The sequence below is a fragment of the Sphaeramia orbicularis genome, chromosome 1, assembly GCF_902148855.1.
Source record: "Sphaeramia orbicularis chromosome 1, fSphaOr1.1, whole genome shotgun sequence".
Taxonomy (NCBI): domain Eukaryota; kingdom Metazoa; phylum Chordata; class Actinopteri; order Kurtiformes; family Apogonidae; genus Sphaeramia; species Sphaeramia orbicularis.
In genome coordinates this window covers 28,365,305-28,385,899 of record NC_043957.1, presented here as the reverse complement: position 1 = coordinate 28,385,899, position 20,595 = coordinate 28,365,305, and the positions used below count along the sequence as shown (strand labels likewise).

The 20,595-nt window shown below is 40.9% G+C and overlaps 1 protein-coding gene across 6 annotated transcripts; it reads left to right on the top strand.

Moving 5' to 3' along the window:
- The first annotated feature begins 273 nt into the window (after window positions 1-273).
- On the top strand, window positions 274-20,583 carry marf1 (meiosis regulator and mRNA stability factor 1). 6 transcript variants are annotated; one of them, XM_030134277.1, is made up of 27 exons: window positions 274-365; window positions 911-1,121; window positions 2,216-3,109; window positions 3,308-3,470; window positions 3,600-3,814; window positions 4,089-4,206; window positions 4,300-4,472; window positions 4,758-5,258; window positions 6,019-6,173; window positions 6,814-6,975; window positions 7,231-7,417; window positions 7,573-7,751; window positions 7,865-7,945; window positions 8,048-8,284; window positions 9,100-9,219; window positions 9,301-9,479; window positions 9,617-9,837; window positions 9,930-10,072; window positions 10,243-10,376; window positions 10,542-10,744; window positions 13,133-13,360; window positions 13,653-13,892; window positions 14,697-14,948; window positions 15,176-15,236; window positions 15,380-15,484; window positions 16,341-16,495; window positions 17,647-20,583. In XM_030134277.1, exons 2-27 carry the CDS (start codon window positions 966-968, stop codon window positions 17,956-17,958), a joined length of 5,574 nt encoding a protein of 1,857 aa, XP_029990137.1. In that variant the 5' UTR covers window positions 274-365; window positions 911-965; the 3' UTR covers window positions 17,959-20,583. The 6 variants fall into 6 exon arrangements, with proteins under 6 accessions (XP_029990137.1, XP_029990166.1, XP_029990143.1 ...); XM_030134306.1 differs by having other exon boundaries at window positions 16,341-16,496; window positions 17,671-20,583; XM_030134283.1 differs by having other exon boundaries at window positions 15,176-15,242; window positions 17,664-20,583.
- Window positions 20,584-20,595: the final 12 nt, after the last annotated feature.

Sequence of the window (20,595 nt, the reverse complement as noted above, 5' to 3'; positions counted from 1 at the left end):
AGATAGATAGATAGATAGATAGATAGATAGATAGATAGATAGATAGATAGATAGATAGATAGATAGATAGATAGATAGATAGATAGATATTTTAAGGAATAGCCATTAACAATAAAAATATAAAGACAGATAATACAAATATATTATTATTATTATTATTATTATTATTATTATTATTATTATTATTATTATTACGGAACAATCCATCTAAGTGCTTACGTAGAAAAAATAACAATTGTGTAGGAGATTTGCGACAGCTGTGCGTCCTTTCTGGCAGAAAGTACGTTACAAAAAGATCCGTGTTTCTAGGGAGACTAGAGGGGAATGGTCCTGTGAGGAAGATGTGAAATACGAGCATTTACCAGGTAGCGAAATAACCAACAGTTTTGTAGTAGCATGCTGTCACCAAATAATGTTTATTTAATTTTGAAGAGGAAGTTTGTAGCTTAAATTCAGTTAAACAAGCTAACTACTGCTGTCAGCTTATCCAGTGGAACAACTGTTTACGTTAAATTAGCTCAGGTAGCCGACAAGCTAGCGAGCTAACATTAGGTAGTGTGGTCGGAAGTAGTGATTTGTAGCCTTCGTACTACAGGGAGAGAAAATAATGTTCCACAGCTAATGAAACGCCCATCGAGCCATGTGATTTGCTTGTGTAACGTAAATATTTGATCGTTCGATTCGGTACTAACTTGCGAAATTAGTAAGGCATAGATAAGATAACCCCAACTGGTTGATTTATAAAGCTCTAATTATTCACATGTACTATCACTAGACTTATAAGGACTTTGCCCAAAGTCGTTTTAGTGCTTTGTGTTGAGGTAAATCGAAGAAAGTGCTCATGGGTTTGTTAACGGGATGATGTAACGCTAGCGTATAAACTGTTGTGTGTTTCGTTTTTATTTCAAAGGAAAGCATGAGAGAGAAGAGAGATGAAAGTATGGTGAAATACCTTTCTGGGTTATATGATGGAAGGACTGGGAAAGGAGAGATCCATATGCAGCCCTAGACCCTTTCCATGGCTTGGTCCCACCAAAACAGAAGCTTCAACCCTGCTATGGAAACTCAAAGATTGCTTCTCCACCAAAGATACAACTGCCTCTACTCGTACAGATAAACAAGTAGGTATTTGTTACAAGTGGACTGATTTATTGATTTTTAGCCAAACCTCTACACAGTACTGAAATACTGACTTTTGGGGAAAGTAAAACGTCAAAGTTACTCTCACCATGGCCAGTTAGTCATCCATCAATCCATTTTTGGGGCTGCTTAGTCCTTGAGAGGCCTGTGAGTGTATAACTGTTTTCTTTGACAGAAAAGCAATGATTTATAGTAACAAAAGTGCAGGCAATTAGCAATCTTTGAACGTCAGCTGCATCTCGTTGTCAAACCAGGTCAATTTGCTGCAATAAATTCGCTGGCACAGTGACATAATGCTGATATACTTGGTGTACCAGACGACATTGAGGCTTTTTAGATAAGCATAACAATAATACAGTGATAAACACAGTCTAAATCAAGTGACATTTAAGTGGAAAATACAGGACTGATTCAAGACAGAGTGAACATCAGTAAGACACTGGTGTCTCTCTGCTAATGTATTTTCCACCAACTGTTAGTATTTTTGGCTTTTTTTTTTGCCCTTGCTTTTTGTTATCAATGGTGAGAAACCTGCTTTAATAATGAGTAGATTTGGTGGTTGAAGTCAGGAGATTGATTATCTGTCATGTTGAAGCCAGAATAATGGGCTTACAGCAGTATGTACAGTAGTTATCTTTTTTTTTTTTTTAAATTCTAACACTACAACAAACCATCAGAAAGGTGTTCTTTTTAGTGGTTCTTCTCAGTTCAACTGGACTGGTTTATGTCTTTGGAAAATGTTTAGTCTCTCATCCAAGAGACTTCTTCGGTTGGATGAGAGATGAAACCTTTTCAAAAGAGCTAAACCAGTCCAATTATGACCAGGGCAAATGAGAACCTACACAGACATTAGAAAGGTGTATTTCAACATAAAATCTGAAACTTAAAAGTGCAAAATTTTCTATTTATTAATTATTTGATTATACAGCACTTGATGCTCAGTGCGATTGTTTCCTCCATGTTGAAATCTACAAATAATACACCTGTTTCATGTATTTAACATCAGTTTATTTTTGTGTTACAGCTTTGTAGATTTAAATTGATAATATATTGTTAATCTATTTTTCTGTTTCAGAACGGTTACATGGACAACAGCAAGGCTGTATTGGACTTAAAAGATGTCCCTCCTCCTCCTCCTCCTCTTCCTCCTCTGCATCATAGTTCTTCCTCCCAATCATCCCAGCACTTCCCTCTGGCCCCTCTCCCTCTGCCTCCTCCCTGCTTGCCTTCTCCTCAGCTTACACAAGATTCCCATCAACAGTCACCACCACCACCACCACCACAGCAGCAAGAGGGGGCTAGCCCCAGTGTAAGCATCTGTACTCATTGTGACTACTGCGGCACAGAGGGCTATGGGCTCTTAGGTGGTGGAGGTGTAGTTAGTAGCAGTAGCAACATTACTGGTGTTGTCTCACTTTATATGGCCCCAGGCTCTCTGGAAATTCCCAGAAGCAGCAACAGTAGTAGTAATATTTGCAGGTCAGGATCTTGTTCTGTAGCTTCATCCATTCAGTATAAACATAATCTAAGCTACGTTAGTGGGACTGGTTACAAACCCCAGCTGCCCTCCTCTGTTGCCACCTCACAGCCTGTTTCATCGCATCCCTGCATCCCCTGCTGCTCAGGACTACTGCACACCTACCCAGCTCTACCTCTTCCTTGCAGTCAGTCTAGGCGGTTTCCCCCATCAGCCCCTTTGGCCTCCTCTCTTCCATCTCTTCCCTCTTTATCTGCTCCATTGCATGGCTCTTGCTTGCTCTCTTCTGGCTGCTACACCTGTGGAGTGGACTGCAGTCCCTCAACCAGGAGATCTCAGAGAAGCTCAGCACTGGGTGATCATGCTGCAACCACTACCACCATCACCACCACAAGCACTTCATCACACTTCTGCACTAATCCTATGCACCTCAATGTAGATCGCACGGTTTGTGTGAAGGGGGCACACTACTGCCAGGAGTGCTTGTTAAAGGTTGGTAGAGGTTTTTTTTTTTTCCACTTTGTTCTATTTGTGTGCCTTGAAGATCACTGAGGTAACTTTGTGTGCTTGGGTGACTGTCTTCTAATAAGATGGGGTTTAAAACAGCTGTTTTGTGTCTGTCATAGTACTGCCTTTTAAGTTTCATTTCTGTTCTCTTTGAAAGTTATATGAATTTTCTTTGTATTTTAGCCCATGAATGGTGTAGTGTCAGAGTCAGACAAGGTGTGGCCCAACGTTCCTGTTCCTCAGACTGCTCCTATCCCCATACCTATTTGTAACGGATGCGGTACCTCTGCTGATGGTATGGTGCACATGCCATCAACAAACCTTGGCAAGACTGGCCAGAAGTATGGTTAGTGGTGAACGCATATGCAGACAATATATAATTAATTAATATATACACACATACACTCACACTACGTGCATGTCTGAGAACTGTGTGTTTCATTGTGTTTCAAACCTCTGTTTTAATTGTGGGCAGGTTCTCCTGAAAGTGGTGGTTCAGAAAACATCCCTCCAGTGGGGGTTTTCTGGGATATTGAGAACTGCAGTGTGCCTAGTGGACGCTCTGCTGTAGCTGTTGTCCAGCGTATCCGGAACCGATTCTTTCAGGGTCACCGTGAGGCAGAATTCATTTGTGTGTGTGACATCAGTAAAGAGAGTAAAGCTGTCATCCAAGAGCTGAACAACTGCCAGGTAACAACAGTGTCAAGTGTTATTGTGTTTATGTAATTTGAGGTGAATTTTAAGTTTTCATATGGATATGCAACTGGTAGTGACAAATTAAATATATATTGCATTTGAATATGACTTATTTATTTTAAATTTAGCTTATAGTGGCTTTGTTGTGAAACACATCTACTCATCTAGTGGGGATCTTGTATTAAACTCTGTTAAATTATTTGATAAAAGTAGAAAGTGTAGCGGAAGAAAAAGTTAGCATTCATTTTGACATTATTTAATCTTCTAGGTTACTGTTGCACATATTAATGCCACAGCCAAGAATGCAGCAGATGACAAACTTCGCCAAAGCCTGCGACGCTTTGCTGAGACCCATACTGCACCTGCAACTGTTGTATTAGTATCCTGTAAGTAAGAATCCCATTAATCAACTACAATGTAGTTAAGTCTGAAATGAGGCTTGATCTGTGTTGTCTTTTTTCATCTCCCACTGTTAATAGCGGATGTAAATTTTGCAAGTGAGCTGAGTGACCTGCGTCATCGCCATGGTTTCCAGGTTATCCTTGTCCATGGCAATCATACATCACCAGCTCTACTGCAGCATGCCCACCACCATGTGGCCTTCCAGGAGATCACAGCTGATCTGCCACCACGAATGCTTGTCAAAGCACAGGTAGGCCTCATAAGTTCTTACCTTGAAAATAGTGTTTAATTTTCTTCAAAGCAGATGGGCTGCTGGCTTAAACGAGAAGAGCAACCAAGTGGGCAGAAAATGAGGCATCTTTTATTTACCCAACATTCTTTTAGAAATCATTGCAATTTTTCCTAATTTATACCACTCTACAGCCATTCTCCTTTCTTTTTTGCTCTAAAGGGAAGACAACTGCATTCATTTTCTTAAGTGTAAATTATACAAACCCAGACAGGCACGCTGTTTGTTCCTCCTCCCCTCCCTCAGCCCAGTTTCAACCTCCTCTATGTGCACAACCTCCCTGTCAACTGTGACAAGAGTCTGCGCAACGCTGTGAAGCTCAGGCTCCGTCGTCTGTCAGACAACTGTGGTGGCAAGGTGTTGGGCATGTCCCAGGGCACAGCAGTCCTCCGTTTTGGCAGCCCTGAGGCAGCTGCCCGTGCCCGAAAGCGAATGGAAAATGAGGATGTGTTTGGCCGCCGCATCAGCCTCTCCTTCTCCCCACGGCCCAGAGACGATGCAAGTCCTGAGCCTGAGCTTCAGTCTCAGCCCCGTCATTTGCTTCAGACTCTGCCCCAGCCCTTTCAAATCCAGGAGACATTGTTCGTCCCACCCCCATGCATTTCCTCCTTCTCTTTTCTGCCCCTGGAGAAGCCCAGGTCACCCAGGAGGCCACGGCGAGCAACCCGCCCAGTGTCAGAAAGGCCCTACAGCCCCAGGAGAGGGTGCAGTGGGCCTCCCGGTGGTGCTCCATTCAAACCCCATCAGGTCAGCAGACTCGCCAGTGCCTGCTTCCCCTTAACCTTCATTGCGCTCTGTCCTTGTCTGGGCTGCTATGTAAATCACTGTAGCTTCTTTTCATCCCCAGTGTCTTGCTAATTGCTACATTGACTAACAGCTTGCTAAGCTTTTGGCTGTGCTAGCATGTAAGTTGTTCATAGTGCTTTGTGTGTGTCTGCGTCTTATTTTCTAGCATGTTGCTTGGTCATTCAAGCCATTGCATGGAGTAGAACGCAGCATTTAATCTCTTAATGTTTGCCTCATCTGTTTGTCTATGTCAATATTGACACAGCTTCACCTTGACCCAGGAGTCAGACTGCATCCATTTATTTCTCATGCATTTCATAACCATGAGAAAACTGACCTCTGCTGGCTGAAATTGGTCTGGAGTGACTTTTTCTGTTTGATTATAATCAAACAAACTGACACTGGAGTGTAATGATTAAAATGCATGAATATAAAATTATTATAATAATGTCTTTCCAAATGATTTAATTTGCCTATAATATTTCATTATAGGTCAATCAAATTGAGTTTTATGCATTTTTCTTTTGCATGTACTTGTTTTTTTTAGATGCCTGTCCCAACTTAAACATAAGCATTTCATGCCATATCATAACCTCTTCATGTACACTAACAAATTTAACTATTATCTTCATCCTCCCACTATACACAACACATGCATGGACACAAACACATAATTTCTCATCCGTTATTGTCTAAGATCCACTCCCTCTGTCTGATACAGGAGGTGGGTAGTGTAGAGACCAAGCCTAAAATGGGCTTTCACCATCTGGAGAAAGGGCGCGCTGCTTCTTCTTCCCCCCACAGCAATGATGAGACAGGAACTCTGGAGCAACTGTCTAAGCCTGGTCTCTCTGGAGAATGCATGTACAGACGGAGGTATGCCAAAAGAAGGGGCTCAGTAGAATTAAATGAGTTTGGAGTTCATTTCCTCAGTTCCTGGTTCTTAAAGATGCAGTGCTTAATAGGTGTTTTTTTTCCTTATTGGGCAAAAGCCCCTAAAGTTCCACAACTATTTTGCAGCTTATTGCAATTCAACTGGTCTTAGAGGGCATCAGACACCTACTACTTGCTGCTGTTTTCCAGCGGTAGAAAATCAATTGTATCCAATCACAGATGTATTCCGGTGCATTTAGGGGGTTAAATGTGACTGATCAGGTGACTCTACTGCTCCATTCTGAAGAAGCCTCTTGTTTTTCATGAATCAATGAGAACGTAAATGATGTGAGGTTACTTGTATTTAATATTTTGATGTGGACTGAGAGAAGAGACACGTAGAAAGAAAGTGAAAAGTGTCACCCCACCCACCCTGATTTTTATTTACTGCTCCTATAGCTTTGATTCAGGAATTTCAGAGAACTGTTGGTTTGGGAAGGTTACAACCAAACCAAACATGTTTGTACAAGTGCCATGCTAGAACAACAAGTAATTTTCAACTATTAAAGTGAAATTAATCTTGCAATGCTGCCAAAAGCAATCATTTTTATAATCTAAATTTACACATTATTTTTGTATGCAGAAGAGACGGCTCCAATCCTCGAAGTGTGATGGAATCCCCTGCTGAACAAGGAGAGGAGAGCCTGGGGGAGTTCCAGATTAGCACACCCTCTGCCTTCAGCAAGTTGAACCTGCACAGGAGCTTCAGTCCCCTTGTCCTGTCTCAGGGATCATGGTCTTCAAGGTGACATTTTTTGTTTCAGTAAATCTTTTGAGGCTATTTTGGCTTTTGACAGTGAGACGGGGAAAGCATGGAACAAATTTCATACAGTGTGAGCCACTACTGTTATGTGGCAGACACAGTTAATTTATTAATGTATGAAGAAATTGGCTCACTGCTAAGTTCACACCTGAATTTTTAAAATTCTTATTGTATATGTACCATTGTTGTCTTGATCAGCAGTCTTATCCTGTTCTTTCTCTTTTCTTTAAACCTAAGGAGTGCATCCCCTTGTCTGTCCAGTCGCTCTTCACCCTTGCTTGCTCCCCCCCGTAGTCCCTGTCCTGAAGGACCTTCTGAGTCTTTCTCAGAGGGGGGTGAGGTCCAGGTGGCCAACCTGGACTACAGAATGTCCCGCAAGGATCTCCAGCAGACTCTACATGACACCTTCTCCAGATATGGAAGGGTTAGTGTTACTTAAATTGTATAGATCAAATAAACTGTGCGGATTTTATACAGTTGAATTAACAAGAGCAAAGTCACTTATGCTAAATGATTATCCTTCCAGCTGGATTAAAACCTAAATTGATCTCAAAACTATTCCATGCCGGTTGCCTTTAGGTGAAAGCTGTAGAGCTTAGCCCCCACACTGACTACCAGCTGAAAGCCACAGTTCAGATGTCGTCTTTGCAGCAGGCTATCAGCGTCGTCAGTGGCTTGCACCGTTATAAGATTGGAGGGAAGCGCATTCAGGTTTCTCTGGTCCCTGGTGGTAACAGCAAATCCCTTGCCATGCTCAGGTATATTTTGGTAGAATTAAATGGTGCTGTGGTTTCAATTATGACCTCAGTTTTTATAAAAAAAAATAGTTTTAGACTACTGTGGTAAACTTTAGTCATTTTTCATTATACAGCACAGAGATAATCTGCATTCTTCAGGACGCACCTGCCAACTGCCTTCCCCTGTTCAAGTTCACAGAGATCTATGAGAAGAAGTAAGCTATTTTTCATATGATTTCTAAACATCAACTGACCTACCCAGAAATATTTTGTCAGTATCTTCTATACTACATGCTTTTATGTTGTTCTTCCTTAAGATATTCTCGGAAGCTTGTGGTTGGGGATCTGCAGAGGCTGCCAGAGGTGGTGACCATACGAGAGCAGGGAGGCTCGCGCCTTGTGTGCCTTTTACCCAGCAGCCAAATCCGTCAGAGCCCATTAGGATCATCTCAGTCTCAGGAGGGCTCCTCAACTAGCGGCAGTCCTGTGGTGTTCGAGGAGCTAGAATACCATGAACCTGTCTGCAGACAACACTACACACAGCAGGACTTCAGGTTATCCTCTCTTCCTCATAAATTTGCACATAATATATATAATGAGCTCATTGATACGTTTTATGAAAATAAGTTATTTATTAAGAATTACTAGGCTTGTCTACACTGCTGGGCAATAAAAAAATAGGCAACCTCTTATTTTGTACAGTTACTGTCTTGCTGAATGGAAAAACAGTAACTGAATGGCATTTTTTGATTTATGTAGGCTTAATGTGAAACTAACTTAAGGTAAATAAAAATCAAATTAACTATGGCATAGTTAGACGTGACACGAAGAGAAGTATAAGTGAAGGTACTTATGGAAGTATCATATTTTCTTGGCATTGTCTTGATAAACTTTCTAAACATGTGAGACATATCATAGATTTTGTCATATATTTGCTGTATTTATTCAGAATACTTCCTCAGCCTGGTTTTATTTTCTTGTGCCAATTTCATCGTTTTGTTCCCTTTTTTGTGCATTCATGTGCTTCTAATCTAATCTAGTCTAATGACTAATCTTAAATTAGATTTATCTGAACAGTAGGCTATTAAGAAAAGTTATTAATGCAAGTATTTTACTTTTAAAATTTTCTCCCAAAAAAATCACTACACAAAAATGTAAAACATGCTTTTCCTTTAATTAACAAAATATGGTAATTGCACAAAATATGATGAGAATAGGTTATTTTATTTTATTTTTTATTTTTTTTGCCTAGGAATGTAGTCCAGCCTATCACCAACTCTCTTCATTATCTCTGCACATTATTTTTCCCAGCTGCCACCCCCCACCAATGTTCAATCCCTGACCTTGTGGCTTTTCAATCTGTTTGTAGTGAGGCTGACTTTGACCCTGACTCCTACAAAATTCCATTCGTTGTTATGTCTCTGAGCACCTTGGCCTCTGAGGTCCACAGCCTGTTGCAGTCACACGAGGGCACTCTTCCACTGCTCAGGTATCACCTCCCCTTTGATTTATGAATAAGGAAAGGTCAAACAGAGCATTAGGTATTAATAATGATGTATTTTTTCCTTAGTTTTCCAGACTGCTATGCTGCAAAATTCAGCCCCTTGCAGTTGGGAAATGAGTCCCTTGAGGGTGGCGTTCCACTGGAGCACCTCATTACTTGTGTTCCCAGCATCACAGTAGTCACAGCTCAGAATGGCTTCAAAGTCATCAAGTGGATCCACAATAAACCTCCAGCACCAAACTCTGGTAGGAACACAGTCGTTTATTTGTTGATGTACTGTAGGCATAGTAGTTCATGGGGGGGTACTATCAGATTTATTTATTTATTTTATACTTTACTGGTCAGCTTTGTTTGTGAAGAAAAATATTCTGTTTCCATACAGAACCATGGATTCAACGCTGCAAGAGTCCAGTGGGCAACCCTCAGCTGATCCAGTTCAGCCGAGAGATTATTGACCTGTTAAAGAGCCAGCCTTCTTGCGTCATGCCCATCAGCAAGTTCATACCTTCATACCACCATCACTTTGCCAAGCAGTGCCGTGTCTCAGACTACGGCTACTCAAAGCTGTTGGAGCTGCTGGAGGCTGTGCCACATGTTTTGCAGGTACACATTAGGGCTGTGCATTTTAGGTTCTCGATTTGTCTTCCGTTTTTTTGGGTACCTAATATATGTGGTTAATTCTTTTCTCTGCTCAGATCTTGGGCATGGGTACCAAACGTCTCCTGACTCTGACCCACCGTGCTCAAGTGAAACGTTTCACCCAAGACCTGCTCAAACTCCTCAAATTTCAAGCAAGCAAACAAGTGGCAATCAAGGACTTCATGCAGGCATACCACTGGTTAGTCAGGATTGCATTACCTTTCATGCTTTTGTTTATTTTAAAAAGTGCTCTCTACTTTGTCTGTGGTTCATTTTTCCTTTGGTTATGATTTAAAGAACCACATTTGTATAAAGCTAGAGAAAAGACTGGATCATCAGTTTTATGCAGTTTTACTTTTTGTGTTTTAGGTGCTTCTCCAGAGACTGGCGGGTAGTCGACTACGGCATATGTGAGCTAATGGACCTACTAACTGAAATTCCTGACACAACAATCACTATTACACACCAGGAATCAAACATCATCATCTCTGTTCCTAAGAGAGGTACAAAGGCCTAAAACAACTGGATATTTCAGAAAAGACACTGTGACTCACTATAGAAACATCAAGTTCTAGTTCAGTTTCTTGCCTTCATTTGATATTAAGAGAATGCAAATGTAATAAATACTTTTTCAACATTCCAGTAATTTCCTCCTGTTTGACTTGCAGAACGTACACCAGAGGAGATCGACCACACCAAGCAGTTTGGGAAGGAGGTGGTGGATCTGCTCCGTCACCAGCCTCACTGCAGAATGCCCTTCAGCAAGTTCATCCCCACCTACCACCACCACTTCGGTCGACAGTGCAAGCTCAGCTACTACGGCTTCACTAAACTCATCGAGCTCTTTGAGGCCATCCCTGACGTACTGATGGTGAGTTGGCCACATTTAAAAGCTGTAGTGTCATATATTATGAAGGCTATTGTCCCAGATCTTTGCTCTCTGTAGACATAAACAGCTTGTTCTATGGCAACAGAAAAAAACATTCATATATTCAAGTCATAACACACTGACAACTTATTTATTAATATATTACATTTCTGTTATGTGATCCATTATTCTTGTGATTCTTGGCACAGTGGATCATTTTGTATTTGTTAAATATGTTTTCCTGAATGTATTCTTGATTCTCGGTACAAAAGGCAGAACATGCCCATTCACTCCTTAAGCTGTTTGTAGATTTCATCACCAACAGGTCTGTGGTGCCAAAAGGAATTGTACCCAAATACTTCTGGATCTTACTGTATGTTGATATTGTAATCAAAGTGTAATTCGGATATGAAAGGATGGGCTCTATGTTGTGTAGAGATAGGAAACTCAATGACCAATATCACACGTGATACCTGATGGTCTGAGTTAAAAGCCTTGTAGTCTGCAACATTACATAGTACACTCACAGTCAATGAAAACTTTAAGACCATATTTTTCAACATAATTTTTATTTTGAAACCCTAAACTGGAATTTTTTCATATGAATCATTTGTTTAGGATATTGGCATACAGAAACAAAAATCTAAACTTTCAAGAATAATTTCAAAACAAAAAACTTAACAAAAGAAAATGGCATCTGCCAAACACAAAGTCACAACAGTAGCGGTCCTGGTAAGGAGTTGTCACTCTCTCTCGCCCTGGACTCGGTCTATCGTCAACACAGCCTGTCGTGTTGTGGCGTTCAACCAGGTTTCTGACTGTGGGTCGGGAACAGCCCATATGCCTGGCTACATCACTGGAGCTCAAACCGGCCTCCACCATACCCAGTGCCCGGATACGTTGTTCACGTGATAGACGTGGCATGATGCCGTTCACTGGACTAACAATGGTGGCCTTTTTTGGGCCTTTATATAGGCCTTCAAAACCAATCCTCAAATTGTGTAGATGCCCACTGAGTATTGCTCAATGTGTATTTGGTCCACTTTTGCAAAGAGACCAACCCATGTGTAATGAACCGTGACAACATGACAACCAGAGGTTGTGTTAACCGAAAATATTCCGTCATTGACAGATTTTTTTTTTTTTAAATGACGGAAAATTCTGAAGGTTGTCCATCATTTTGACAGATTAAAATACTGAGGGTAATCTACCAAAGAAAGTTTCACACAACACTGTGAACAGAATCTGCTTGCAGGATCGCTGGTCTGTCTGTCTGTCTCTGAACAAGGCATCAAACAGTCCATAGCAGCATCCTACCTGTATAGAACCCAACAGCACCACTGTTCACAACTACGTTGAATACAACAGCGGTACTTCAGTCAAATGACCCACCGTTATTTCACCTGTAGTAGACCCCCTGTCCAGTTGATGGTGAGTGTGCATATTAATCAGTCGGTGTCAAGTCTTGTGTCGATGTTTAGCTGACTTTAGCCAAAATTAGACGCTACTTTGCTAGCGTAAAATCTGAAGACAGCTGAATGTCCTTGTTATTTTAAAAAGTCCGCTAAATGTGATGGCATTGACAAACGCAGTGGAAAAAAAGAGGGACTGATGTGGTGAAGGATGACGGACAAGCAAGGAATACGCCAGTTCTTATGGCACTTGGTGTGCTATATGTACACATTTTCTACCTTTCATGTGTTATTTGATGGCATGTCAATTTGTGCCAAGATCTCTGGTTCACATAACTCGAACCCTAACCCTCAGTGTATGGTATTTGACACTAAGTGAACATACACAAGGAAAGCCTATAATGTCTGCAGAAAAAACACCAATTAAAAGTGGTGTATACAATTATGCGAGTCGTGATATCGCATTGGTTTATCAGCCAGCAGCAACTACAGTTGCTGCATCATTGAGATGTTTTTGAACATTAAATACTACTAAATATATCTCATCATCATTAAGAAATAAAAATTTGAAATGATGGATAATAATGTGTTATGACGGAATTTTTACGACCCTGTCCGTCAAAATGACGGACAATAAAAATGTCTAGTGCAACCTCTGATGACAACTCATTATCTCAACTACCCAAGCACTAAGTCATCAATAAATCCACAATGAATAATTACAACCTCCCTACAAGTAGAAAAATGCATACATTTCTACCTCAAAGTTTCTGTTGACTGTCGGTATACATTCAGTGCTTCAGGGCAGACTCTTCCTGTTTCTGTATTGAGCGTAGCTGTAACCAGGTTATTGGATCAACCTTTTTCCAGCTTAATGTTTTCAGGTACAAATTTTTGTATCTGTTCACTTTACTGTGCTTAGACGCTCCTTATCTAATTTTGTTTGTGTTTTCTTGTCCTTGCCTCCCACATGGGTCAGGTGCTGGAGTGTGGTGAAGAGAAAGTGCTGACTCTAACTGAAGTAGAGCGTGTCAAGGCACTCGCCGCTCAGCTGGTCAAGCTACTGCGTGCTCAAAAAAACTCCAGCCTTCCCGTCAGCCAGCTGCTCACAGAGTACAGCAAGACTTTTGGTTATGGACTCCGCTTGCAGGACTACGATGCCAGCTCCCTACCTGCTCTACTAACTAAACTCTGCCATGTTGTCAAGGTAAAGGGCACCGTTACCATGGTTCGATTTTTAGACTGTTTTTTTTAGGTTGCATTTAAGGCCTTAACTATACATTAAATGTGTGTATGCCTGTCTTTTCTTTGAAATAGCTGTTTAAAAGGCAAAAATATGACTGTGTCTGTGTAGTAACATCACAGAGATTTCTATTTACCTTAAAATCATCTGACATTGCATATATGCTCATCATTGTTCCCAGGGATATTCCTCAAACTTTTGCTGCAATTTTAACAGATCTGTGTTGGGTAAATCACCTCACTCTCTTCATTTCCAGGTAGTGGATGGATCCGAAGGTCGCGAAGTGCAACTGATAAACAGGAAGTCTCTGAGATTGCTGACCTCGCAGCTACTGGCACTGCTCATGTCCCAGGAAGACGATCAGGTCTCCAAAGGACTGAGGGTGGAGGAGCTCACCCAGCACTACCTGACGGTCCACGGAACCACACTCAACCCATGTGAATATGGGTTTCTCTCCCTCAGTGAGTTACTCAAGAGCCTGCCTTATCTTGTGGAGGTGAGTACAGCATCTTCATCAATTCACCAGAAGCTCATGTTTGATGCGCTGATGTTGTCTGACTCACTGATTTCAGTTTTCCTGTTGAGAGGTATAATTGATAACATACTACTGATTTTTGTAAAAAAAATTTTTTTTTTTTTAAGTGCAATTCAAACGTGTGTTCATTGTAAAACACTAACTTCAATAATTCTCTAAAACTGCTGCAGGACTTTCTTTCACCAACTATTTTGATAATCAGTAATACTTTTAAGAAATGTCTTGAAGGACATCATATTGGGCTCTTGGAAACACTAGCAAATCAATAAACAGTACTAATGATTGTTTACAACCCAAAATGGCAACAGATCCCACATTATCTATAGTGCTATATTACCACTATAGTAGCAGCTGATGATGTGCAACTCAGTTTACTAGTTTTGTACCAAAATACAGCAGTATCAGTGAAATAAATAGTGGTGACTTTCCTTTTCTTCAGTCATTGTAAAGAGTTTCCACATAAACAGCTTCCTAGTATGCGTTTGAATGCAACATTACCATCTCTGTTGCCTTGCACATTATGTGAAACATTCTGCTGCTCTCATGTAAATTTGACTGGCCAAGAATCCCATACATCCTAGATTGATCAGCCAGTCACCACGCATGACTAGCAACCTGAAAACCATCCGTTTCCAGTGACATTCCTAATCAATTACTGCGTCTGTTGTTGGATATATTTGACCTGCATCCTCTGTGTCATTATTCTGTACTGTTCTTGGACCTCTAATGATGGATGAATGTTGTTTTGTTTTGTTTTTTAAACAGCTGTACCATGAAGAAAAGGACTACAGCAGTACAGGGGGCAACACAGCTAGCGTGTGCAGTGAGGAGTGGGTGCGGCTAACCAGGCTTTACCAGTTTTCTCGTAACGTCCGTGCGCTGCTCCACACCTACCATTACAACCAGATCTTCCTCACTGAGTTCCAGGGAGCTTACAGCAAATTCACAGGCTGCAACCTTGAACCACGTTCATATGGATACAGCAGCACTGATGAGCTCCTCAGTGCCATTCCACAGGTGAGAATTTGAGAGGATTTTCGCAATGTCACAAACTGAAAACTTTAATGCTAGAGTTAACAGAATTTAAGTATGTTTGAAGTGTGAAATATTCATGCTTTAATTTGATCAAAACACATCTGAAGTTTGCTTCATTGTTCCAGAACCCCAGATTTTACATAAGTGTTTTATCAAAGGTTATGTCCTTGTTTCTGAATCTATTGTCTTGGTGTTGTGACATCTTTTAGGTGGTCTGGATCAAAGGGCACAGTCATAAGAGGATTATCGTTTTGAAGAACGATATGAAAGGTAAAGGTGATCAAATCAGCATCATTTAGTATTTTCAGAACATTTACGCTTTAGGATGTTAATTCAAACTCATCAAGTTTTAAGATGAAATTCTTCAGAAGTTGTCCTGAAATTGCTACTGATCTCTTTGTGCATGTGTGCAGCAAGGGCAAGCTCTTCAGTCTCCAATAGCCCCCTCCCTGATGATAACACTGAAAGCCCACGAGACAGCCTGGTTAGCAGTGCTAACTCTGGAGCCAACAGTCCAGGTAACAAGTGACAAGAGTTTTTTTATAGAGTGAGTTCATCTTGCTAATAGCACATATGTCTCCTGTTCTTCCTGTAAGGTAATCCTTGTCGTGCTTTTGATTAAAATCTCACATTTATCTTGAGTGAGTAGTAGCTGTTGTCAGGTAAAATGGCTAGAAAGAAGTAGTGCCTATCCACCAATCTTGTCCAGTGCATCTTTATTACTAAAGGCCTGCCCCCATGTTTATGTTGAAGACAATTTTTATTTAATTCTGCCTTGTTTCTGTCTGGTTAAGTTCTGAATTTACCAGGTAATTTCCCCTTGTGGGACTAATAAAGGCATATCTTATCTTAATTAATCTACTTTATACTTTAAGTTTCAGTGGGCAGAAAAAGCTAGGGCTGGGTAGCATGTCAAATTAACTTGATTAATCAAGGTTCTGCCATCTGAAAAGTGGAGAAATATCTGAATCACAAAATTTGCTGGCTTCTTGTAATGGGTGTGAAGGTGTTTCTCTATTTTAGATTTTGATGTTGTTTTGTCTTCACATCATGTGGCCAGAAATGAATAAATTAAAATTGTCCATGACATTGAAAAAATTATCAGATTTTTGGCCATATTGCCCAGCTTTATTTGGATTAATAAAGTATTGAAAAGAGTGTGACTTACATTGTCGGATTCCTTCAATGAACATAGTAGAGAGGTATATATTATGGCAGGCACCAGGACTACATGAAGATGTATTGTTAACTTGGCCTGTATTTGGGGACCAGTCACAACTTGTTCTTGTTGATTGCACCTGCTGCCATTGTCAGAGACCCCAGCTTGTAATTTGAATGAACTGTAATAAATGTATGCTGGTCCCACTGCTTCAGGTGCCGATGTAGTTGCAGAGTCAGAGTTGTTGTGCCTGACGTCCCCAGTAGACCTGCTGTGTGGTCCTGTACCATCCTGCTTACCATCCCCTCAGCTCCACCCTGACCCTGTTCTCCAGCAGACGGACCTAATCCACTTTGAGGAGAGACCGCCAGGTTAGCTCTGATGCCCTCAGTATGACAAAACACAAAATTTATCACTATATATATATATATAATTTGTTTATCTGATGGAGGAATGTCGTGTATCATCAGAGGGTTTGTTTGACCAAGCTTTGTCATTAGAGAGTATGAAAGTTCCTGATATTAAAATTCAAACGTACTATTATCTGTTTAAACGAAACACTGTAAGGAAGAACCATATATAAACTTTCCTCCTCTAAATGTTTGTGACCAGATAATTGCAATCTCTGAATTTACAAGGTATACTTGAATGTGACATTTTATATGTCCGCAGCCACACATTTTCTGTTCACAAGTTTGGAAACTTCAGAGTTGGTAAGGTGCCCCTGAATTCACCCCTGATCCTGTGTCAAACTGACACAGCAGCTGCACAGACTCTCATTAGTTTTTACCACTTAAGGTTAAGTCACTTACTATCCCATAGGGAAATGCGGTCTCTGAATTTTACCCATCCAAATACATACAGCATTAGCACACATTAGGAGCACTGAACTGCCTTCGAAGGGCACTGACAAGCAGGTAACCTACATTTATCTGTTTTTAATGGTGGAGAAAATTACGGGAAATATGCGTGTGCTGCAGAGAGAACAGTTATTCACTGAAATGCATAAATGCATTGGTATCTGGATAGTCACAGATTCACGTTACTCTAACTGGCAGATGAATTGATACAAATTGAAATATGAGGACCAATAAAAATGGAGCATGCACTCAAATGGAATGGTTGGAGCCTGTCTAGAGGTAAGGGCAGTTTCTAGCCTTGTCAGTGTCACAGTCAGATTCATCTCAACAGCTTTGACACACCCCATTGTTCACACATGTGCCAAAGGAAGGCTTTTCTGCATGACAAAAACATGCAGAGCAACAGAATCAATGTTGTATTTTACATACAAGCAAACTTATTTCTCTGTAAATAAATTGGTTTCTAATCAAAATGCTGGGAGTTAAAAAGGACTGTGTTAACTGTAATGGCTTACAGTTGCATTGGCATGTTTTTTTTTTTCTTGTTCCTCCAATTATCAACACTGCTGCCTGTCTAACGCGGAATGGAAGGTCAAAAATACCTCATAATAAGCACAGCACACTCTATTTTCACCTAGTGTGTTTTTCTCTGGGTGTGAGCTCAATCTGTGCTTGTGTCTTTCAGAATATAACAAAGCTGAGGCTGCAGCTGAAACCATGTCTGATCTGCCTGAACAACCTGGCACCGTGGAGAGCTCTGAAGACCCCAAACAGCCCCCCACAACGAAACCACCACTGTCCTCAGACAGTCCGAACAGAAGAGCGTCCCGCAGCAGATTCAAGCTCGCTGCCAACTTCTCATTCCCACCAGGTCTCTGATTCATTCACATGTACAGTCAATGTGCTCACTAGGAACACATACAAGTCCACACATGGTGTAACTCTAAATAGAAGAGTTAACTGGCTACATTAAACACACCACACAGGTATGGCCCATAGGAGCACTGGCATCGTCCTCTCTATATCCCAACAGGCTGTTGCTTTCTTCATCTCTCAATGACCTTTCTCTAATTTCTTATTTCAGTGTTCTTCTAGTGACATTCACCAAATTGGGAATTTTCGTGTTGCAGATTTTCTGCAGTTGTTTAATTTGCCAAATCCATCTAACCTGTATTTGATTTAATCTAGACAGAAGTTAAATTGTATTTCTGTGAACATGCATTTTCTGGTTGAAAGAGAACACCGACTGGTTTACAGAGAATCATGAATGCAGAGTCTAAAATGAGTTGGTTGTCACTGTAATCAGACTATTGGTTAACATAGTACAATGAGGGGAATGAGTCACAATGTTTTCTTTACTAAATCCAAGAAGTGTAGGTGCCCAAATCAATCAAGGGTAATGGAGATGTTGTGTTTCATGTATCATAACTTAAATGAAATAATCCGTTTTTGGAGATGCAGTCGTAAATTTAAGCTGTTCTGTTCTGAACTCATTTCCGATTTGTTTTTCGAGGTAACCAGACATGTCAGACAGAGCAAGTCCTAAGCACCTGCCTGTTTGATTTTTCCAGTCTCTTTGGGCAAAGATTCATTTAATAGTTAAGAGTTAGTTTCTCTTTGAGGTATATTCTTGGCTTTCATCTCTGTAAATCAGCCTAAGGACAGATTTCAGTTCCATTTAGTGCAGGGTATTGTCCTTAATGTATGGCATGTTTTGTGGCTGATATGACTGAAGAAGTAAACATGAACTGTTCTGGTGTGTCTTTCACTAATGGACAGTTAAACCATGGGTGGAAAGGTTTTTACTGATGTTGCAACAAGCACTACTCTTGAATTTTTTTTTTATTCTTGTAGAGTTTAGACTTAATTTATAGCAAAGATCTCGAAGAGCTGAGAGAAAAGGGTGGCTCTGAAACATTCTGGCCTTGTGTGTGTGCTTGGGCAGCTGGAACTGTTTGTGTTTAGCCAGCAGCCGATGTGATTTTAGCTGTGTTTTGTCTGTTTGCATGTGGTTTACACTAGAAGGTGGTGTGAAATATGCATGGTGTGCATACATGAGTTTATGCATGGTGTAAGCCCAGGAGGAGCAGACAGGAGTGTGGGATGACGAGACAAGAGCATTCTCTAAGATCAGTCTTTTTATTTAGGGACTGTGCAGTTGGCGTCAACTACGCAGCCGCCACATATATGCTCAAGGTTTTTGAGTGAACCTTGTTGCTGAAAGGTGATGCATCTGAGGCGCCGTCCACACTGCCCGAGTTTAAGAGTGGAAGGGGAGCACTGAGCACTCCTGAGTTTTGATTTTTAATGATGATGCGAATGGCAGTACGTTTTTTTTTTAGAGAACAGAGATGGGGTGGGAGGTGGTTGGCCGTGTGGAGGAGCAGGGGGCTCTGGGAATCCTCCTGAACAGACCGGCGTGTACAGAGGACCCTCTGCGGCTCTCTGGAACCTGCCTGGCTTTTACAATGGCTTGTATTTGCCACGGCGCTGAAGGAACTGCCACCATACCTCTCCATCACTCACATCTCAAGCTGAGGAGTTTTTACTTACTATCGTGTTTTTGTTTTCCTCCGTCTCGAGTGTTTACGTGACTGGCTGCTGGAATGCCACCAGATGAAGTTGGCTGCCCATGAAGTTCAGCATGATCCGTCAAAGGGCTGCGACTGTTTGTGTTGGGACAAATGTTTATAAATGGGTATGAGCCCATTTTAATCAGTGTCAGGTTTAGCCAGTGTTTGCAGTATAAGTTTTCTTCATCTGACTTGATTTGTGACTTTTTTGCAAAAAGCCTTTAAAGTTGACGTACATCCCACCTGTCGACTGACCGATCACATGTCTTATATACCCGTCAGCTTGTTTTTAATGAGGGCTGTTACTGCTTAGTGTCTCCTGCAACCTTTACTGACTGTCTGGAAACCTCTTTGATTATGGAATGAGCAGTTCAGAATAATGAATTATTTAGGAATTGGATTGGATGAATAATAAATTGTGGCTTAAAATACTTTCAAGATATATCTAGATTTAACTTCGACAGAATGTACGGAATGTTTTTGTGCATCTGAGCAAACCCCAGCTCTTCCTCAGAGTACCTCAGTGACAACCAACTTATTTAATGTTCTATCTTTGGCTACATCAGTGAGAAACTATTGTATTAGTCTAAAATATGCACTTCTGCATATTGATGCATATTTGAAATTGGTTAGTGATGATTGAGAGGTCTGGAACACTTTCTTGCGACCTCTGTCTTGGTGAATTTAATCGTAACCCCCCCCCCCCCCCCCCCCCCCCCCCAAAAAAAAAAAAAAAAATTGTTTATTCCACATTTTCCTTGCACAATGGGTTATCCTACAGTCTTGTGATCTGTGCTAGAAAATGTTAAAGCAGCTTCTTACAGCAATGTCCTTACAATGTCAACTCCCACCTTTTTGATCAGTTTTTGTTTTCCTGCAACAAATGCCTCACAGATGTCTCCTCTTTACGTCATCTCCTCCTAAGTTTTAGTTTTTACCACTTTGTCATGCCAGAAGTCACTGTAACAGTCAAAAGTTGTTGAAGGGACCAAGACAATTTATTTAATAAAGTTCACAAGCATCAAGTTGGTCTTTTT